This window comes from Humulus lupulus, chromosome 9, assembly GCF_963169125.1.
Source record: "Humulus lupulus chromosome 9, drHumLupu1.1, whole genome shotgun sequence".
NCBI classification, from domain to species: domain Eukaryota; kingdom Viridiplantae; phylum Streptophyta; class Magnoliopsida; order Rosales; family Cannabaceae; genus Humulus; species Humulus lupulus.
Window position 1 is genome coordinate 129,603,715 of NC_084801.1, and position 22,465 is coordinate 129,626,179.

At 42.9% G+C, this 22,465-nt stretch overlaps 1 protein-coding gene across 1 annotated transcript; it reads left to right on the top strand.

Moving 5' to 3' along the window:
• The first annotated feature begins 372 nt into the window (after positions 1 to 372).
• LOC133802458 (ras-related protein RABA1b) lies at positions 373 to 4,164 on the top strand. Its single transcript, XM_062240771.1, has 2 exons — positions 373 to 722; positions 3,454 to 4,164. The coding sequence occupies exons 1-2, from the start codon at positions 502 to 504 to the stop codon at positions 3,887 to 3,889; spliced, it is 657 nt and encodes a 218-aa protein (XP_062096755.1). The 5' UTR covers positions 373 to 501; the 3' UTR covers positions 3,890 to 4,164.
• The last annotated feature ends 18,301 nt before the right edge of the window (positions 4,165 to 22,465 follow it).

Sequence of the window (22,465 nt, forward strand, 5' to 3'; positions counted from 1 at the left end):
AAAACAACGAAAGCGTCATCGCCACGATTTAAGAAGACAAAAACCTTTGATCTACACAAAATCAAATATCTTTCTACTAAATCCTAGTTGATGCTTGAAACGAAATTGATAAAAATTCTAAGTTTAGAAGAAGATGAGTGATCATTACCAAATGGATTTTATTATATGGTTACGTGCTTCTCACGTGGCTTTCAATATGGCAGGCATGGGAGAAGAGAAGATCAGTTTAGGGATCAAAATGTAAAACAATTAGAGGTTAGAGACATTTAAGTAAAACAAAAAAACTAAAAGCTAAAAGACCACATCTGCAATTTAGTGTAAGATATTTAGTTTTGGGCATAATTTCTGGCGCTTTTTCAAAATAAAAATATTATACCTTTTCACACTTCCCACTTCTCCACTATCTCATCTCTCCAATTCTCTCCTCTTCTGCAAATCTCACTCTCTCTCTCTCTCTCTCTTTCTCTGTGCAGAAAAAGGTAGAAAAAGAAGAGCTTAAGAATGGCTGGATACAGAGCTGATGACGACTACGACTATCTCTTCAAGGTGGTGCTGATTGGAGATTCAGGTGTCGGCAAGTCCAATCTGCTCTCCAGGTTCACCAAGAACGAGTTCAATCTCGAGTCCAAGTCCACCATTGGGGTTGAGTTCGCTACCAGGACTTTAAACGTTGATGGGAAAGTCATCAAAGCTCAGATTTGGGACACTGCTGGTCAAGAAAGGTCTGCTTTTTCTTCTTCTACTCTGCATTTTCTCATTTGGGTCTCTCTTTATTTACTCGTTTTTACTTTATTGAGCCTCTTTCTGTCTTTTTGCATTCTCTTCATGTTCATTTGGTTCCTTAGTATTTGCGAGATTGGCGAAATTCAGGGCTTGATTTGACTGTTTGTGACTGTATACTGATGTTTAGGTCCCAGATTTGTCGATACAGATACTATTTCAAGTCCTGTTGTGGAAATTTTTGTGCTTTGGATGATTCAGTTGAGCTCCATTTGCTTTTAGATTTGAGCGGTATATTTTTAAAAAAAAAAATCAAATTTAAAATAATAATAATAATAGTTGAATGTAGATGTTAGGGTGGTGGAGAGATTTGATTGTCGGTTTGTGTTTTCGAAATTAGATCCAAGTGTATCGTTTAAGAAATGAAAGAGATAACTTAGTGATGATTAAAAGCACATTTCTAATATTATTTTAGTGGTGTTAGGAGATAAAGACATTGCTTAAGCTTCAAACTTAGGGCTTTATGGGTCAATTCTAACTGATCCATAGTGAGAATTATACTTAACCATTTTACTCAATGTGTCCTAATATGTAGATGATCATCTTTAAATTAGTAGGTTTGTTGTGAACAATCAAATGTCATTCTTTCCTTTGTTGAACTAGATTAGGCTACTCGCCTAATCCTGCAATATTTGAGGACTAGAACTATAGCAATCACCCCTCTTGGGTGTTTTGTTGAGTTAGATTAGGATCTCTATACTCAAGAGGCATCTGCTTTTGTGTTGCTAAGAGATAAAAGAGAAGAATAAATGTTCATTGTGTAATTAGAAATCTCAGATCACATTGTTACCAGAATCAAATGGACTTGAAGTTATTCCATAAGAAGTGGACTAGTACTTGTTTTCAGAGGTCTTGTTAGACAATTACTATTCGTGCTGATAGGCAGAGAGTATGTTCCAAGGAAGTTCAACCACATTAGTATTAACATCAAGTTTATCTAGCATGCTGTTGATTGATGGAGATATATGTGGATTTGGTTTGGGTTAACATCGTCTTGAAAAGGGATCTTGTATTTTGCCATGTCTGTCTGCTATGCTTTTTATTTCTTTGCATGCTTAACTATTTAAGAATGAATGGTTCAAGAGTTTCTAAATACACAATACTAATTCTAATGTAAATTACTTAGCTATGTGCATGTTTAACCTTCTTTTTTACGATGTTAAAGATGATGATTTTAGATTCAATAAGATGTTTTGTTTATCTTTTTAATAAAAACACGAAAAGAAACGAACCAAGACTGAGCCAATCTTAAGGTTTCATTTATTGTTATATAGGTTCTCCTAATCATTCTTATCTTTTTTGCTTCCATTTTCCTTCAATTTTTCCCTTTTCCAAAAAGTTACATGTACCACTGGCAACAGTTACTCAAAGTTGTACTGCTATAAATTTGGGAATTGAGATCAGAATAGACCTTTTTTAAACTTTGTAGTTGTTGAGGTGTTACCTCACTGTTTTCCTTCATGATCCCAAAGAAGTGGTAAAATTTCCCAAATTTGGTTAAATCAAATGAGATTCAATAGAAAGAAAAAACGTATAAGTTTTGATCAGATCATTAGTTAGAAATATCTGACAACCTTTGGTAAAAAGATCAGGAAAGGAAATTAGAATCTATAAAATGAAATAAGGTGCCTGATATTGTAAGGTTTTACTATGTCACTACTTGATCCTCTTAAGTGTTGTTGCTAGTATGTGTGTAAAGCAGTAAACTTGTAATTATGAATCCTTTTTTCAAATGAGAAGGATATTTAAATAAAAAAGTAGAGTATATATCTGTATGGGTTGCACCTTTCGCTGTTAGACTGTAACTGGGTGTTAGTCTGTCTGGGTCTGATTTGCAATTCCAAGATTGGAGGTTTATTTCATTTCATTGATACTTAATGTTCAAGACTTTCTTAGTTAACATTCACATCAAAGAGTGCAAAAGCCAGTATATGATCATTTCGCTACAAATCTGGCATTTTGGTTGAAGTGGTAATTGGTCAGTTCTGGAGAGGAAATAAGAATGCAGAGAATCCCAGATCTGAACTTTGCTAGGGTCAACCATAGAACTTGAAAAAAGTATTGGATCAAGTCAAGAATAATGAGCATCTGAATTTTGCCACTTGAGATTAGCTCAAGTGGTTTGGTGGGTGAGTGCGTGTTGAGTGGTAAAAAAATAAGAGCATCTGATTTTACATTTATTTTTTCACTACATTATTGCCCAGCGAGAGAAAATTGGTTCATTCAAGTGTCTAATTTCTTTTTCTTCTTCTCCCTCTTATTTGGTTGTTTTAAAGCTATATTTTCTACACAGGCAAGATGGGAAAGTACAACAAAATATATTTGAAACATCCAGAATATTTTAAGAGTAGCCATATATTTATATAGTGAGGTAGGTTGTGATGATATCACCAGTCTACTGAACACCAATAGGACTCCTATTTGAAATAAAATAAAAAATGGTAAAGGGGAAAGACAAAAGTGAGGGAGATGATATTGGTAAATATATTTTAATTAATGACGCAGAAAAAGGCACTTACGCAGGCTTCAATTAAATTGCTCATATTCAGATTTTTATAAATGCAAATTTTATTATTGGTCTTTTTGCATAGTTAAGTTGATCTAAAGTGTGAATGATACTTGTGTTCTACATTTCTGTATGCAATTAACCATCCCATCTTGTGGCTTTTATAGGTACCGAGCCATTACTAGCGCTTACTACCGTGGGGCGGTGGGAGCGCTTCTTGTGTATGATGTCACTCGTCATGCAACATTTGAGAATGTTGACAGATGGCTGAAAGAATTGAGGAACCACACAGATTCCAACATCGTTGTGATGCTCGTGGGAAACAAATCAGATCTTCGCCACCTAGTGGCCGTCTCAACCGAAGACGGAAAATCTTACGCAGAGAAAGAGTCACTCTACTTCATGGAAACTTCAGCACTGGAAGCAACAAATGTTGAAAATGCTTTTGCAGAAGTCCTGACTCAAATATACCACATTGTGAGCAAGAAGGCAGTTGAGGGTGGAGAAAATGGAACAGACACTTCTGTTCCAGGCAAAGGAGAGAAAATCAATATAAAAGATGATGTGTCTGCTTTGAAGAGAGTTGGGTGCTGCTCAAGCTAGGCTTGGGAGAAGAGACCCCCCAAGACTAAGATTTAAATCAGTTATTAGTTACTTTATTGTGTCCGTACAACATTTCAGAGAGGAATATTAGTTAGAGAAGAAAAACCATAAAGGCAAGTTTCTAGAGATATTGATCCACTATACAGGATGATATCAGAAAAAGCATAATATAACAATTAAATCCCATCTGTGATTTTTATTTGATTTTTTTCCCTATCTTCTTTTGCAATGTGTAATTTTGAGAAATATCTTTCTTCTATCATCGTATTCACCAACCCCCCTTTGCTTTTCAAATCCTTATGTGATATTATTATTGGTATTCTAGGTACTTTTTTCTTTTATTATATGGTTAGTAGTGATCTTTTTATATTGTAGCATTTAAGTCTTTAATTCTTTTAAAGGTAAAAGTTTTTTATGTTAATATATTGGTGCATTTGGTCCTATGCACTCATTAATTATTTAAAAAAATTATTTTGATTGATTTTAAAATTATAAAAGTCAAATAAAATTGTATTTAATTAATAAAAAATGTAAATTAATTTATATAATAAATTAAAAAATATATGTTACTTTTTTTTTGAAGGAAAAAATATATTACTTAAAAGTACTAAAATAAAATTGTATATCACTTAACACATTTACATATTTACTAAAATATTTTTTTTACTTATTAGTTATGTGGACTACTTTTTTCGCTATCAACCTAATCTAAGAACTTGGTAAAAACTATAAGAAAATAATACAGAGGTTTTACGTGGTTCATGCTATAGAAGAGTCCTACTCCACGAGTCTTTTGTATCAGTGAGTTTGAAGATTGTTTGAGGAGTCTCAGGCAGTATATAATATTTGCTTTGAGTTTACAATGCTTAACTAGCCAAAATTCTGAACCTTTACAAGGAGATACCCCAACCTTATTTATAGTTCTGGATCATTAGTGCCATTAATGGACAATTAAATCAACATTCCCCATTATTTGGGGAGTAAACTACTAATTAATTACATAGGGATGCACTAATAAAGACCATTGACTCATGTAGATTGCACGTGGCCCATTTGCAGAAAACAGCCTACTAACCTTACAGGGAACAGGTATCTGACCGTGTCAGGATACAACGCACGTTAGCCCATGTCAGGCGACATTGTGGGAAATGTCGATTGTCGAGTGTACGATCTCGACACCACTACTCGAGGCTCACCAAAATTTGTCAAACGATCTTCTAGTGGGCCACAGGTGCAGCGATTAACACATGGGGGTTGGCGAATGAAGAAAGTGAGATGACCACCTGAATGGTCCTCGGGGCATGACCTTACTTGGAGACATCCACGCCTAGGAAACGGGTCACGGGATGTGGCCTTGCTTGGAGACATTCGTGCCTCAAGGACAAACCTCAGGGTGTGGCCTCACTTAGAGACATCTGCGTCTGACCAGATCATAGTATAAAACCTCACTAGCACTCGAGGAGCTTAATTACTCCTCTAATGACTAGCACGTGTCCTCTGGTGAAAACATGGACAACATTTGCCCCCCAAGTCTTTTCTTGTCTTCGGACAGTGGAGACTAAGACTAAGAGGAATAATTCGATAAGTCTTTGGGGGAAGACGCTTGGGATCTCCATGACGCCACACTCTTGAAAAAGGTACTACCACGTGTCGTCTCCTTATTGTTAGACCCATCAATTTGTGTCATTAATGAGGAGTCCACTTCACGACCCAAAACGTCTAATTCGTACCCTAGGTGTCCTTTCGCCCCATACTCGAGGTGTCTTTTTCCCATGCTAATGATCACGATCCACGCATCTTGGATTCTGACAGTTGGATTACTCTTGAGTGCCCATGTCGTAGGTAATCAACGGTTGGGGTGGAGTTGCTTCCACCCCAAGCTCTTCAAGTATAAAACTCAAGAACCGCCTCTCAGAAATCACTTTTAGCATCGAAATTCAAAACCTCTCAACCTTCAAACCCTCTCCTCCATTTTCCGAGTTCTCAACGCTCTAGGTAGTTGACGAGAATCATCCTACTTATGGTCAGATGGCAAACATTTTTTAAAGTCCAAAATCACTTCAGCACATACAAGCACTTCATTTTGAGAAAGTTTTTACTTCTCCATTTCTTGTTCGGCTCTGAGTTTGTTTTTGAATTCTGTTGAGGGTTTTAGGTGCATGCCTAGGATTTTGAATTTCTGGCTTTTATAGGTCATTTTGACCTCTTTTAGGCCTTTTCTGGGCACATTTTGACGTTAGAAGCAGTCAAAATTGCCCATTACGCCCTGTGTGCGTCTTTTAGCATTTCTGGACACTCGACTGGAATCTGGAAAATTCCTAGATTTCGGCGATGTTCATAGATTCTGGTAGTGTACTCCGACGTCCATCCTTTGGCTCGAGGACACTCCAACCCCTTAGAAGTTTTCTTCCTTCTCCTCTTCCCGAGCAGTAGTCTTAGGGGTTCTCATTTTTGGCCTATCTTTCTTCAGGTTATGACGCTAATTGCTTGGTTTCTTATTTCAGATGTTTGAGGAGCTTCAACAACTACACCAACAGTCATTCTACGCGTGCGACTCTGAGATAATAGAGATGGCCCGAGAAGCGGGAAGACTTCCTAATATGGGAAAGCGAGCGGCGGAGAGTAGTCAGGCTCTCGTGGCAAGGGAAGACCACCCCCTGGCGGCGGAGAGGCTCCTTCGATACGACATCTCGGAGGTCCTCTGTCGTCAGACAAAACCTACACCGTCGCGGGATTCAAGGCGGAGGTGACCCCCAACAAGCTCAAACACTGGGGAGCTCTAGAGAGGATTATAACCCACCACGGGGTGGACACCAGCTACATGTGGGTACGCCTACCTCGGGAAGGTGAGAGAGCACATGAGAGCGTCCACGACCTCGGGGCTTGGAGCGCATCTCATCTCCAAGTTAGTGCAACTTTGCCACTGCACTAGTACTATGTCAAATTTTTGAAGTTTGTCGAAATAGCTCCATTCCAACTATCCCTGAATGGATATCGAGTGTTGGTCGAGCTATTTATTCTGTATAAGAGGTAGAACTGGCCTGTTCCATCTCTAGTTGAGATTTTGTATATCTACAGCTTCCGACCATACCCGAAGATGGATGAGCGGGACGGGTACTATACTTTGATGAAGCATACGTACTCGGGGATGAAGTACAAGGCCTCGAGCAGCAATGAGAAAAATGTGAAGGACTACAAGGACCATTTCTTTTGGGCAAGTGGCTTTCCCACGTGGACCAACCCGACTCTTCTCCTGGACTTTTCCAGGATTGTTCATTCGGCCCGTATTAATCCTCCGCTCGTGATTGTTCCTTAGCCTTAACCGTTTCTTTTCAGGTCCCTTCCGCTGCACACCTTTTGTTGACGCTTACAACGAAAGGTTCAATAAAATGAATGCCCTCCCCGAGGAAGAGATGAGCCTCAGCTTCCTCGTCACAGAGGTTCATCTTCATCCATATGGCCTACTTTGGGAGGGGCAAAGGATACGCCTCGTGGTTCTCACTAGCTTCCGTGACTCGAAGAAGTTGCTTTACGAGGCGAGGCTCCACACAGAGTATATTGCGGCGAAGGCTCAATATGAGTATGAACAGCGTCTTCATGAGGAGCACATAGAGAATGCACTCGCGATCCAAGCTACCATGAAGGTGAGAGAGGACGAAGAGCTTGAGGCTGGGATCGAATCATCCTCCGTGCCTCAAGGTAAATTTCCAATCATTATTTACTATGCCCATCATGTTGGGGAAGGAACTAGTCCCAACCACTCCTTATTCTAGCCATCATTCCTCGAGTGTGGGAAAATCTCGGGGCATCCTTGGACTAATGAGGAGTACTAGGACTATCAAGACCTTATCGACGTTTTTCTCCGCCATCCGAAGAGGAGGAAACACCCTCAAGGGTTCGTGCATCTGGAAAAGGTGACGTCCATGCACGAGATATGGTTTTGTCAATACGACACCAATGCGACAAAGGAGATGGGTCAACTCATCCATGAGTTTGCCCACTCCCTTCTTCACTCGAAGGAGCCTTATTGTGGTAAGGCTCCCCAGGAGACTTCTTTTATGTCTTGCATCCATGATATTTGTCTTTACATATTCTTTCATTTCGTTTCCCTCTAAAGACTAACCATGTCTGTTTCTTTATGCAGAAAGCATGGGCCTGTCCAAATTGGTCAAGCAGAAGCGCTAGATGGTGATGGGGTCCTCTCAAATAGACACTTTGGAGGCATTGACCGTGGTGCTCTCGTCCTCGGTGGCTTTGCCTCTGGCTCCAGTGGCTCCTGAAGCTGCTCCATTGGCCACTCCTATGCGACCAATGGTTACAGATGAGGTCATTGACCTCAAGGTCTCCCCTCCTCGAGATGAGGGGTTCTCTCGGAAGGGAAAGGAAATCCCTTCCCAGGTGCCCGAGTGTCCTCCGGTCAGGATACCTCGCCTAATGGTCTTTCTCGAGCACCTCGAGGGAAAGGACTTTGAAAGGCACAGATGAGTGGCTGAGTAATTTAACATGCATCTTAACGAGTGTAACGAGGATTTCAAACTCCTCGCGGAGTACCTACGGGAAGACAAATCGCATGGTCCAGTCACTCCTCCTAGCCGCGAGGAGCCGAAGCCTCTCCTCGCGGGGAGGGTTGGAGAAAGGAAAACTCTGCTTGCTGCGGAGCTACCCCGGGGATTGGCGGGGTCCCTGTGCGATATGCCCTTCCGCATATTTGCTCCCTGTGGCAGCAACAACAAGATCTGGCTGATAGCCGCCAGTCGCCATATCACCTTGAGGGTAAGTATCAAATCTTCAACTCCCATTTTTTATTTAGGTTCTTCATCAAGCTAACAAGTATTGTTTTGATGCAGGGTGCGACCTTCAACCAACGGATCAGGAACATCATTACCATGAGGTCCTTCAAGCTGAAGGAGGAGATGGCGTAACTCAAGGAGACCAATGTCTCATTGGCAGAGCACTCGGTGCTCCAGAAGGACTTAGAGGACCTCAAGGCTCATGAATTAGAGTTGGAGACCCAGATGGCCATGGAGCAGTCAAAGTTTTCATCACTCGAGGAAACTTCCGCGAAGCTGCTGAAAGATGTTGTAGGTCAAGCTCGAAGCGTGGACGAGACCAAGGACAAGTTATCGGTAGTCCTCACAGCAGTTCAAGAGGAGCTCTGCCTGAACTAGGAGGAGCTCTGCTTGAGCTGCAAGGAGTCTTCACCTTGCACCATCGAGCTAACCAGAGTCTAGGAGGAGGCCACCAAGACCAAAGAGGAAGCTGCGCAAGCTGCCTCTACACTGAGAGCCTCGCTCAGGAGAACGAAAACCTCCGGCTCTGAGAAGGGGAGCTGGAGAGGTATCTCGACGTGATGGAAGATGAAACCTTGTTCGTGGCATGGTAGAGAAACAAGGGCATGGATCTATCATTCACAGAGGAGCCTAACATGCGGATGATGCTCGAGGAGCGTCTTCTTGCCGAGGAGGCTAAGGCAGCTCAGGAAAAGAAAGCTACGACAATTGGTCGTGCTCCCGAGACGGATCCCGTCATCGAGGTGGAAGTGAAAGTTCCTTTGGGAAAGGATCCGAAGTGATTTTTCTTTTCTTTGTTTTGATTAAGTAGGAATGCATGCCTTTTTGTTTATTGGGGTGTAAACAATTTAATGCTCGAGCCTCCGACCACAATTATAGATACCTTTATGCAGCTTGCACTACTTTTCTTGCCATTATTGCTTTTTTTTTTCACTAGCATGCTAGCACTTAGTAATTATGCAATTTGGCCTTATTGATTTGGTGGGTTTTAGCGCAACTCAATGTAGCATAACACCACAAGAGTCCAAAACCTCAACCCGTCCACATTTTGCAGGCCTCAAGTCTTAGAGACTTAGGTCTTGTGGTCAAATCTTGGTGACTCGGCTCTCTCTCGACTTCTCTTAATATTTGGATAGTCTTAGGCACTTAGTGTTGTCCCCCAGGCCCGCAGTCCTCGGGATTAACTTTTAGTGCGATATCAAGTCGGAACACTTAACGCAATCCTATGTCCTTGAGTCCCAACAACTTGGGGCTTAGGAAATCCACTATAATTATAGCTTGAAGATATTTCTCTTAGTGTTTAGACGCTTTGGGCGTTTAGCGTTGCCTCCCAGGAACGCAGTCCTTGGGATTAATTTCAACGCCTTGTCAAATGGAACATTTGACGGCCCCACGCTTTCGAGTTTCAACAACTCGGGCCTTAGGAGGTTTATTGCACTATAGGGTTCTAAGGTTCCTATCTCAGAATTGACGCTTTGGGAATTTAGATGTTGCCTCCTAGGCTCGTTGTCTCGGAAGTAACTTTAACGCCATTCAGTATCATCGAGTGCCAATCACTCAAGCTCTAGAAGGTGTCCCCGGGATGCTATTTTGGGATTTTCGCCTTGCCCCCCAAGTACAATTACTCGAGCCTTTGCCATGTGGAATTCATGAACGTGTTGCCCCTGGGCCCTAAGTTACCGGAGCATGCAACCGAGTTTTATGTCCTTAGGCCAGGCCTCACGATGTTAGATTTCCGTTCACACTCCGAGACTAAGGGACTTGTAACCTTAAGTTAGCACTCATGTTACTTGGATTTCTCATCGCCTAGGTGTTTTAGGGTTGTGCTTGAGTAAAAATGACTCGGGTTTCTGTTCACTTCTCGAGGATTATGACCTGGTTTTCCTTCCTCGGGCATGTGCTGTCCTTGGAAGGATAACTTTGGTCTATCATCGCATTACTTGGATTTGTTTGACGCTGGGCCTTTCCCAAGTCTTATCTTTGGGGTCCTATGACACTAAGGCTGCTCTGCTCGTAGACTAGCTTAGCTTTGCAGGTCAATGACTCCCAATGCTAGGATTAGCCTTACAATGCTCAAGTTTTGGCAACTTGAGGCCTTGGGCCCGAGTGCGGATGACTCAGGCTTCCGTTCGCATCTCGAGCTTTAGGAACTTGGTCATAGCTCCTTGGGCTCAATGTCCTCGGGAGGTAACCCAAGTTTGCTCTCGTGCTACTAGGATTTTTAATCTTCGAAGTCTCGTGACACTAGGCCTACTCCACTCATGACAAGATTAGTATCCTAGGTCTTTGAGCTCGAGTACAGATGACTCGAGTTTCTGTTCGCATCTCGAGATCTAAGAACTTGATCACAACTCCTCGGGCTCGATGTCCTCGGGAGGTAACCCAAGTTTGCTTTCACGCTACTAGAATTTTTAGGTCATGGACTTCCCTAGACTTTGCTTAGCTCCATAAATTTATCTATTCTCTAGGTATTGCAACTAGGTCCCCATTTTCAGAAAGCATCCTACCAACCTTATGGGGAACAAGTATCTGACCGTCTCAGGATAGGCGCACGTTTTCCCATGTCGACGGCGTTGTGGGAAATGCCGATTGTCGAGTGTACGATCTCGACACCACTACTTGAGGCTCGCCAAAAGTTGTCAGAAGATCTTCTGATAGGCCACTGTAATGACCTAAAATAGCTAATAAGGTTTAGTGCCTTGATTAGTGTGCCAGGAGGGCATAATTGGATATATGTGTGTGTTTAATTGGTTAAATGTGTGACTATGTGGCATGCATGAATAATGTGATTATATGAACATATTATATGCATGTTTATGAGTATTAAATATGCATGTGGGCCCTTTAATGTTTATAAGGGCATATTTGTATTTTTTGCCTGTTAAGGGCATAAATACAATTACTGTTTATGGCTCGAGACGATCCGGGTGAGAGGATTATCGAAATAGTCACATCGGGGTCTAATACCCGGTTGGGGGGAGCCTAGGGGTATTTTGGGAATTTATAGAATATTTTGGGGATTTATTGAATAATGAATAAGTAGCTAGTAATTAATTGGACACGACATGATTAATTGGTTAATAGTAGTAACACTTGAGGAATTAGCAGGAATTGGGAAAAATGACTGTTTTACCCTTAGAAACCATTAGAGGGCTGAATAAGTTTAAGGGGCAAAATGGTCTTTTTGGGTTAAGGATATACTTAGATATTGACCAGAAACATTAGGAATACTCTTAAACTCTCCCTTTCCCTCTCACTCACGTACTCTCTCTCGACCTCTTCTATGCCTTGAAGCTGAGGAAATTGAAGGAAAAAGGCTTGGTTTAAGCTGGGAAAATGTCTGGGAATTGAGGCTTAGAGGCTGAAGAATCAAGCTAGGTTTAGTTAAAAAAATCTCTCAGGATTAAAGCTTAAACTAAGGTAAGGATCTTGACTTGATTTTCTGCTGGGAATCTAGATTAATAGGTTGAATTTGACTGGGTTATTAGGATGAACTTGTCTAGGTTCTTGGGTGATGACTGATTGTTGGTTTGGGATGTGAATTTTAGTAGGATTTTGAGTGTTTGTAAGCCTAAGCTTTGTGGTTATGGGTCCTAGACTCGACTTTGGGGTTTTGGCTGGAAGATTCAAGGGTTATGTGTTGTTTTGAGCTGGGAAAACATTGGAGAAACCCAGGGATTTCTGGGTTCACGAGGGCGCGCCGCGACCTAGCTCATGGGCGCTGCGGCTCGCGTACCCCAGAAGGCCATGAGGCTTGCTGACTTGAGGGTGCACCGCGACCCTAGGGGGACAAGTCGCGGCCCACCTCCCCCATATGCATGAGGTCATGCCTCTGACTTGAGGTGCGCCGCAACCCTTAGGGCCAGGTCGCGTCCCGGCTAGACAACTTTGGCCTAGGGTAGTTTTTAAGCTCGGGGAGGCTCGAGGATTCGAACCTAAGCGCTCAAGACGAATTCTACTACCCGATTTAGTAGAATTTGAGGTCTCAGAGGCTAGTTTTTGTTTCCTAAACATTTATTTGGATTAGAAATTGATAGTTACCCATTGTCATTGTGACTGGGATTATCTCTAAGGCTCAAGACTGAGGATCGTGCTCGGGATTGCTTTTTATTCTTCGCTCGGGATTCAAGGTAAGAAAACTGCACCCTTGAGGTTGTGAACGGGACTAAGGTTCCCAATAATTGAATATGTGTACTGTGTGATTGTACGATTGTATGTAATATGAGAATGAATGACCTAAGGGTGCCGGGGCTGATGATAAGCGTATTGAACGCAGCTCGGCCTAAGCGAGCCGGGGTCAACTAGATAAACAGAGGGCTCGGCCTAAAGGTGCCAACCCTGAACATTTGTGTAACTTGTTAAAATATGTACTTGAGAATATATGTTTACCATTGTTTAGTTTATTGCTTGTATTTTGTTAAATAATTGAACTGGTTTAATTAAAGTTGACTGAATGCTACTGCTGCTATATGTGTTTGTTGTTTATGGTTTTCTTGCTGAGCCTTGGCTCACGGGTGCTTCATGGTGCAGGTAAAGGCAAAGGAAAATTGGATTAACCATAAGTTAGAGAGCTTTGGGGGTGGAGTGTACATAGTCACCTGCTCGACCGTAACGACTGAGGGAAAGATATAGGAGTAGAGCTCTAAATTGTATTTTTCCATTAGACTGGCTTTTCTTGTAATAGTTTTTGGGAGTTGTAATTACTACTTATACCCTATTTTTGGGATCCCATCTATCAAACATTTGTTTTAATGAAAATTAACCGTTTATGATCAAAATCTTTTAACCCTAACCTGATAGTAGACCTTAGGATCACATTTTTGTTCAAACGACTTTATTAGCAAGTCTTGCACTATTTTAAAATACACAGTGCAACAGTCTTGGTTATCTGGGGCGTTACAACTTGGTATCAGAGTGGTCTAGGTTGAAGGGTTCATGAAGACTGGCTGGGCATGTACACTCGCCGCTAAAGACAAGCTCGACTCAAGGTTTGGTAACTGTATACATGTGATTACATGCTTAAATGTTTAAATGAAATATAAATGCTTTGTTGCATGATTAATAGGGAGCATGAGATACTGATAGGGCCTGGCCCTTGACTGTTGTGTGATTATGATGAGGCATGCTTATTAGTATTGCTGCTACATGTGAATGAATGTTTAAATGCTTGTTTGCATCTTGATTGCATATTGTTGGTTGAGTTTTAATGGTGGACCATGGAGAGAATGTTAACCTATCATCATTACCTGACTGTCGCGTCGTTGATTGCAGGTAAACTTGGATAGCTATGCGTCCAAGGCAATCAATATGACTAGCCGGCACAGGGGTCGAGGCTAGAGATGATGAGCAAGGCCAGAACCCTTCGTTAGTCCCTGAGAACTGGCAGCAGATACTTGCTGATATGCAAGCCAGGTTATAGAGTCGAGAAGAGCATATTCGCCTTTTGAGATAGCAGGCTCCGTCAGGGAGTGTTGAACCTATTGTGCCACCTGATATGGCACCAATTGTACAACCGCCTGAGGTTGGGAACAGGTGGGAGCCACTTTATGAATGGTTCAGAAGAAAACATCCTCCAACCTTTGAAGGTGGACCAGATCCACTAAAGGCTGAACAGTGGATGATTATGATCACCTCCATCTTGGATTTTATGAGGGTGGAAGGTAATGATAGGGTGACTTGTGCCACCTATATGCTTAGAGAGGATGCCTGTATTTGGTGGGAGACGGCATCACAGACTCGGGATGTTTCATCTTTGAGTTGGGATGGGTTTAGAGATTTGTTCAACCAGAAGCATTTCAACGTTGCTGTAATGACCCAAAATTGCTAATAGAGCTTAGGGCCTTGATTAGCGTGCCAGGAGGGCATAATTGGTATATGTATGTTTAATTGGTTAAATGCGTGATTATGTGACATGCTTGATTGGTATGATTATATGAATATGTGATATGCATGTTTACGAGTATTAGATATGCATGTGGGCCCTTTATAGCTTATAAGTGCATATTTGTAATTTTGGCATGTTGAGGGCATAAATGTAATTATATGTGATAAATGGTTGAGACCACATTATTATGTGGATAAATATTTGCAGCATATGTGGCTCGAGACGATCCTAGTGAGCGGATTAGCGAAATAGTCACAACGGGGTTTAATACCTGGCTCGAGGGGAGCCTAGGGGTATTTTTGGGAATTTAGAGAATATTTTGGGATTTATTAAATATGGGATAGGTATTTGGTAATTAATTGGATGATGGGATTAATTGGTAAATATTAGAAACACTTGAGGAATTAGACGGAACCGAGAGTGGAATGACCATTTTACCCTTAGAGATAATTAGAGGATTAATAAGCTTAAAGGGGCAATATTTTCTTTTTAGGGGTTAAAGGTTATACTCTGTAGGATTCTAGACTAAGCCAGAAGCCACTTGATAACTCCCAATTCCTACTATCTCTCCATCTCACGTTTTCCTCTCTCAAGAAGCCTAAGGGGATTTATGAATTTTGAAAGAAAAGCTAAGGACACAAACTGGGATTTGAAGCTAAACTTGGCTGGGTTAGATTGAGGAACTAAGCTGAGTTTGTGCAAGGATACTGTTGGATAAACTAGGCAACAATTGGAGGTAAGAACTCTAGTTTAATTCTCTAATTCTGCTGGGTTTGTGTTGGCATGAGTGTGAACTTGATAATTGATTTTGGGAGTTAGAAAGAGTATGGATTTTTACTGAATTGGGATAGAGGTTTCAGTAGGATTGCTAAGATTTTGTGTTTAAAATATGTGATTAAAAGTCCTAAGTTCGTAGCTAAGCTTGATTTTGGGTTAGAGTGTTTATTAAAGTTGAATTATGTGGTTTTGGCTGGGAAAGATGCTGGGGAAAACCCATAAATTCTAGGCACAAGGGGGCGCACCACAACCTAGCTCATGGACGCCACGGCCCGCATGCCCAAAACACCTGGGTATGCTCTCTGTTTTGAGGGCGCGTTGTGACCCTAGGGGTGGCAAGTCCCGGCCCGCCTCCTCCTGAGGCTTGGGGATTTAGCCTCTAACTTGGGGGCGCGCCACGACCCTTAGGGTTAGGTCACGACCCGCCTAGGGGTTTTTGCCTTAGGTTGGTTTCTAGGATTGGTACGGCTTGGGGGTTCGAACCTAGGTTCTCGGGACAATTTCTACTACCTGGTTTAGTAGAAATCGAGATCTCAGAGGCTAGCTAATGTTACCTAAGTATTTATTTAGATTAGAAATTGATGATTACCCATTGGCCACTATGACTAGGTTAATCGCAAAGGCTCAGGACTGATGGTCGTGCTTAGGACCGTTCTGTATCCTCCGCTCGAAATTCAAGGTAAGAAAATTGCACCCCTGTGTGGTTGTGAACGGGACTGAGATTCTCAACTATTGATTTCTTGTACTATGTGATTATAACATTGATGTGATATACAAGAATGACCGACGTAAGGGAGCCAGGGATGATGGTAAGCGTATTGAGCGCGGCCCGACCTAAATGAGTTGGAGCCAGCTAGATCAACAGGGGGCTCGGCCTAAGTGTGCCAACCCTGATTATTTGAGAACTTGAAATTATTTGTTTATCATTGATTAGTTGAATATTTGTACTATGTTTTATGTTTGAATGAGATAAGCTTAATTGAATATTCTTATTGTTACATGTGTTTGCTGTCTCTGGTTTTCTTGCTGGGCCTTGGCTCACGGGTGCTATGTGGTGCAGGTAAAGGCAAAGGGAAGCTGGACCAACCATGAGTTGGAGAGCTCTGGGGGCAGAGTGTACATAGTCAACTACTCGACTGCCATGACCGAGGGAAAGTACAGGGACAGAGGTCTAAAACTTGTATTTTTCCATAAGAGTGGTTGTTGTTTGTATCCCTGTTTTTGGGATCCTATGTCTTAAACATCCATTTTAATGAAAATTAACCGTTTATGTTCAAAATATTTTAACCCTAATCTGATGGTTGACCTTAGGTCACGTTTTTATTCAAATGACTTGATTAGCAAGTCTTGCACTATTTCAACTACACAGTGTAACAGTCTTGGTTATCCAGAGTGTTACAACTTGGTATTAGAGCTGTCTAGGTTTAAGGGTTCCTGAAGACTCGCTGGGCATGTACACTCGCCACTAAAGACAAGCTCGACTCAGGGTTTGGTAACTGTATATATGTGATTACATGTTTAAATGCTTGAATGAAATATAAATGTTTTAATCTGTGTGAGTAATAGGGAGCATGAGATACTGATAAGGACTGGCCCTTGATTGCTGTGTGATTATAATGAGGCGTGCTTAGTAACATGGCTGCTTCATGTGAGTGAAAATTTGAATGCTTGATTGTACCTTGATTGCATGATGTTGGTTGAGTTTCAATGGTAGACTATGAAAATATTATTAACCTGTCATCATTGCCTGACCACCGAGTCATTGATTGCAAATAAACTTGGATAGCTATGTGTCCAAGGCGATCTATATGACTAGCCGACACAAGGTCTGAGGCTAGAGATGATGATTAGGGCGAGAACCCTCCGCCAGTCCCTAAGAACTTGCAGCAGATACTTGTAGACATGCAAGCCCGGTTACAGAGTTAGGAAGTGCAGATCCATCTTCTGAGACAACAGACTCCGTCAGGGAGTGATGCACCTATTGTGCCACCTACTGTGGCACCATTTATACAGATACTTGAGGTTGGGAACAGGTGGGAGCCACTGTATGGGCGATTCAAGAGACAACACCCTCTAACCTTTGAGGGAGGACCAGATCTACTGAAGGTTGAACAGTGGTAAGTATTCCCGCCTGTCACGCGGGTGACCCGGGTTCGATCCCCGACAACGACGCCAAAAATTTGTTGTCCAAATATATATACGCAAGTGTATGTATCGCTAACAAGTAATATAATAATAAGTAAAGTATCGTTCCCACGAGGATTGATATTAATTACCAATAATTAACTCACTCTAATTGATTTAAATGATAATTTCATTGTACGCCCTGATATTCAGCCCGAGTATTTTATGAAGCTCGAATATAACTAGCTAGCTAAGAACAATACTAAAGATTCTACAAGTTGATATCTCCTCTGCTAAGGCAGTGTAACTCCCCCAGGTAACAACAAGAGCTGAGGAATACGAAGCATCAACGCCGAGTTGGAGATGGATATAAAGCACAACATTCTGGGCGCGGGCTAGCATTACGTTCAGGTCGTGGCATTCTGACAATCTGCCATATCCAGGAGTTTGTAAACCTGGATACGTTATTTATAAACGTGCGTGGTCAGACATTACATGTCCGATATCCCTGAATTCTCGAACACGTAATATAAACGTGCATAATCAAACAACATATGTCTGATTATGCTAGACGACCCATGATCAATTTGACCTAATGATTAGACCATACCTTAATATATATTTTAATATTCATCATTTGTGGGAGACAGGTCACAAATGGTATGGGTATTCACGTGATGACCCCAACACCTATCCTGGGATGGTTCTTCTATAAATACCAAGACCTTGGATAGAAAAAGGGTTTGGTTTTTTCTGTGTAATGCAAATACTTTGTCAAAATATAAAGAGATATACAGTAATAATATCGACTCATGGATTAGGGGATTTTAGCCTCCGAACCACGTAAAAAGGAACGAGTCTTCTTACCACCTCACTCTTTTCTTAAGAGTTATTATTCTCACAATGGTTTATCATTAAGCACTAATTTATTCCAGCTAATTATGTAATACACTGTTGGCAAAAAATTGTGTCAACAGTTTTGTAACGCCCCACATCACTATGGCTGCTTCCTGGAATGATGATTGGCCCTACAAACCAACACGAGTCTTTCCAGCGTGCTTTGTCCTCACTCACACGCTGGAAAGACTCGTGTTGGTTTGTAGGGCCAGTCATCATTCGAGGAAGCAGCCATAGTGATGTGGGGCATTACAAATGGTATTAGAGCCTTGACCCAGCCGGAAGTGTGGCTGATGGGGATGTCGAGCCCGTAAGGAGGGGTGATTGTGACAGTCAGAATCCTGTGATCCGTCAGGGGAAAGACCGGGTAAAGCTGTGCAATCCCACATCGCCTGGGGAAGGTCAAGTGTGATGATTCTAAGACTGCGTAGGTATGGGACTACATAGTTGAAGAGGGCTTAAATGGATTGATGGGTACTACCTATATCAACAAGATGCATCTTCATTTCAGTAGTCCATCACTTGAGAACTCCAAAGTTAAGCGTGCTTGACCTGGAGTAATCTCAAGATGGGTGACCTCCTGGGAAGTTTTCCCAAGAAGCGTGCGAGTAAGGACAAAGCACGCTGGAAAGACTCGTGTTGGTTTGTAGGGCCAATCATCATTCCAGAAAGCAACCATAGTGATGTGGGGCGTTACAAGTTTGGTACTTTCGTTGAGAGCTACAAATTAGTGCCATTGAAAAAGATTCAGAACAAAGTTCATCATGGTGGTCACTCGTTCAAGGCACGGTAATGAAATGGAACAACATGGTGGACAGGAGGCTCACCATATCGCTGTTTCCGACGAACAAAACCCGGAGATCTAGCAGCGGTCGGGAAAGCAACCAATGGGCCATAACGACACCGGAAGTTTAGCACCTCTACCGCCGAATCCAAACCCGGATTACTTGACTGCGGTGGAGTTGGAGAACATGCAGTTAAGGAGCCATCTAGCCAAAGAAAACAAGAAAATTGAGGAAGTCTTGGCTCGGCTACCCCCTCTTGCAACCGATGTTAACGTCGGAAAGAGGCAAGGTGGGACTCGTAAGCCCCGCCGGGATAGTCGACCTAGGCCCAGTCGGTTGGTTAGAACCTCAACTCCAAGTTCTACGCCTGTTTCGCACAATCACCAAGAAACCCTGTTTGGTGGCTTTCATAGAGATCATCATTGAGTCAGCCGGTCGGTCAGAACCTCGAATCCGAGTTCAGTGCCATCGTCAAATGCCCATGGCAACCCACACAGACGGTCAAGGATGAACTCGCAAAGACGACATGTCCCCACTGACTTCCCAGTACCGCGATCAGATCGCCAGGCGCAGGGAACTAGAAATGGTGGAGTAGAGCGATCACGGACTAATTTGGTCCGACTTGATGGGATGAGAATCGCCTCACCAATCAGACATCCTCTGTCACCGATAAGGCATTCGTCCCCACCTCGTTCAGCTTGAGATGTTCCTACCTACGGAAACGGCAGGAGGAATCCTCCTCCCGTTGCCCCTGCTCATGTCTCGCGAGCACGCCGCAATATCCCAGATCCTCATCCTCGGCTGCAAGCTCTAAGTTTTTCTAACGGAAGCTATTGGACGGAGTGCAAACATAAAGCAGTAGCCCGAAGAGCCTTTGAAAGCTTACTTGAGTAGGTTCGCCTACATTGCTACGCGAGCTAGAGACACGGATGAAAGCTCTAGGCTTATGGCGATGAGAACAAGAATCCTTGTTGGAGGAAACTTATGGAAAGAGATCCAGAGAAAGGGCGTCAACACCGTGGATGAGTTCCTGAACAGGGCTCAAAGATGGATCAACCTAGAAGAGGCGCGAGCTTCGGTCACAGGAACCAGCCAAGTCCCAGCCCAACCCATTGGAGCGGTAACAGACGTTGCAGCTATGGCTCAAACCGTTGCCCAGAATAACCAAGGGGGAGGAAGCAAGAGGAAGAGAAGTGGCGAGGGCGGCCATGACGGTTCTAAGAAGAATAAGCTCGTGGAGAAGTTCAAACCAATCTATGCAACTTACGCCGACCTCACGGATACCAGGGAGCGCATCTTCTTGGTAAATTCTGCCCGCCTTCCATGGAAGAAGTCGGAGCCTCTAAAAAATCAAAGGGCGAAGAGAGACCCTTCAAAAAAATTTTGATTCCACAATGACATTGGTCACAACACTGATGACTGCAGGCACTTAAAAGATGAGATCGAGACACTCATCAAAGTTGGGCCTCTGGCTCAATACGCTCGAAATTGAGTCACCCCTAATTAGCTCATTGGGAAAAACATTCTATTAGCTCTGGAAACCCCCGCAAATCATACCGGAGCTCTGGTGAATAAGGATACCCCTCCCCCAATAACAGGGGGAGAGATAACAACCATCTCTGGTGGACTTCGTCTGGCAGGAATGAGAAAAAATGCCCAGAAGAGATATGTCAATGAGCTGAGGTCTCACAATGGAGTCGAGTTCGTCCCGGAGCAACATTTATCTAAGCAGCAACGATTGGAGAAGCAACCCATCAGTTTTACTGAAGAAGACGCCAGTCATGTCCAGTTCCTGCATAACGACCCTCTGGTCATAACCGTCCAACTCGCCAATCAGAGAGTTAGGCGAACACTAGTTGATAACGGGAGTTCTGTGAACCTACTATTCAGGTCCACTCTGGTGAAAATGGGATTGTCTGTGACTGAGATGAAGGCAACCTCCTTGATGATGTATGGATTTTCTGGTGAGGGATCGGCAGCTATCGGGACAATCGACTTAGTGATAACTTTGGGGGAGGGACCACGAACTATTTCCAAGCTGCTTGAGTTTGTGGTCGTCGATTGTCTGACCGTATACGATGCAATCTTGGGTAGGCCCACGCTGATGGCATTTGAATCCATAACTTCAGTCTGCCACCTTGTGATCAATTTCCCCTCATCTACGGGAATATGTACTATCCGAGGCGATCAGCTCGCTGCCAAGGAATGTTATAGCATTTCCATGAAGGGAAAATCTCAACTCGGGCAGCAAGCGATGGCCGTGCAGGATGGAGGCGAGCAATCCTAGGAAATCAAAACTGATCCTGGGATGGAAGAACCTCAGCAAGTCAATTGCAGGGGAACCACCCCGAGTGAGGATATTGATCCCCGAATAGGCGAAGACAGGTCCGAGCTCTAGGCTATTGAAGAACTCTAAGAAGTAAACATCGATCCCAAAGATGCTTCGAGGGTGGTTAAGCTTGGGGAAAATCTTGACGCTGAAAGAAGGGCAGAGCTGGTAGAATTTTTACAAGAAAATCTAGATGTTTTTGCTTGGTCCCATGAAGACATGGTAGGGATTAGTCTGAAGTTCATCATGCATACGCTTAACATGGACAAAAGCATGCCTGCAAAATCCCAGAACCAGAGGCGTCTGGGTACAACTTGTGCTGAGGCCCTAGAAGAGGAAGTAGCTAGGCTTTTTAAATGCGGTTTTATTCGTGAGGCGAAGTACCCGATCTGGGTAGCTAATCCCGTTCTGGTCCCAAAGCCAAATGGAAAATGGCGGACCTGCATCGATTTCTCGGATTTGAACAAATTCTATCCCAAGGATTGTTTTCCCTTGCCAAGGATTGACCAATTGGTGGATGCCACCGCAGGGCACGAGCTCATGTCCTTCATGGATGCATACTCTGGGTATAACCAGATCGCTATGAATCCCGTGGATCAAGAGCATACTAGCTTCATGACTCCAACCAACGTGTACTGCTACACGGTCATGCCCTTTGGGCTGAAGAACACAGGGGTGACCTACCAGAGATTGGTCAACCGGATGTTTGCTGATCAGATCGGGAAGAACATGGAAGTGTATGTTAATGATATGCTGGTCGAGTCAAAAACTGTCGATAACCATGTCTTCGATCTGAAGGAATGTTTTGGGATCCTAAGGAGGTATAGTATGAAGTTAAACCCCCAGAAGTGTACTTTCAGAGTGGCGTTGGGAAAATTTCTGGGGTACATAGTCAAAACCCAAGGAATAGAGGCGAACCCTGACAAAGTCAGATCTCTGGTAGAGATGCCTTGGCCCAAGTCACATAAAGATGTCCAGAGTCTGATAGGA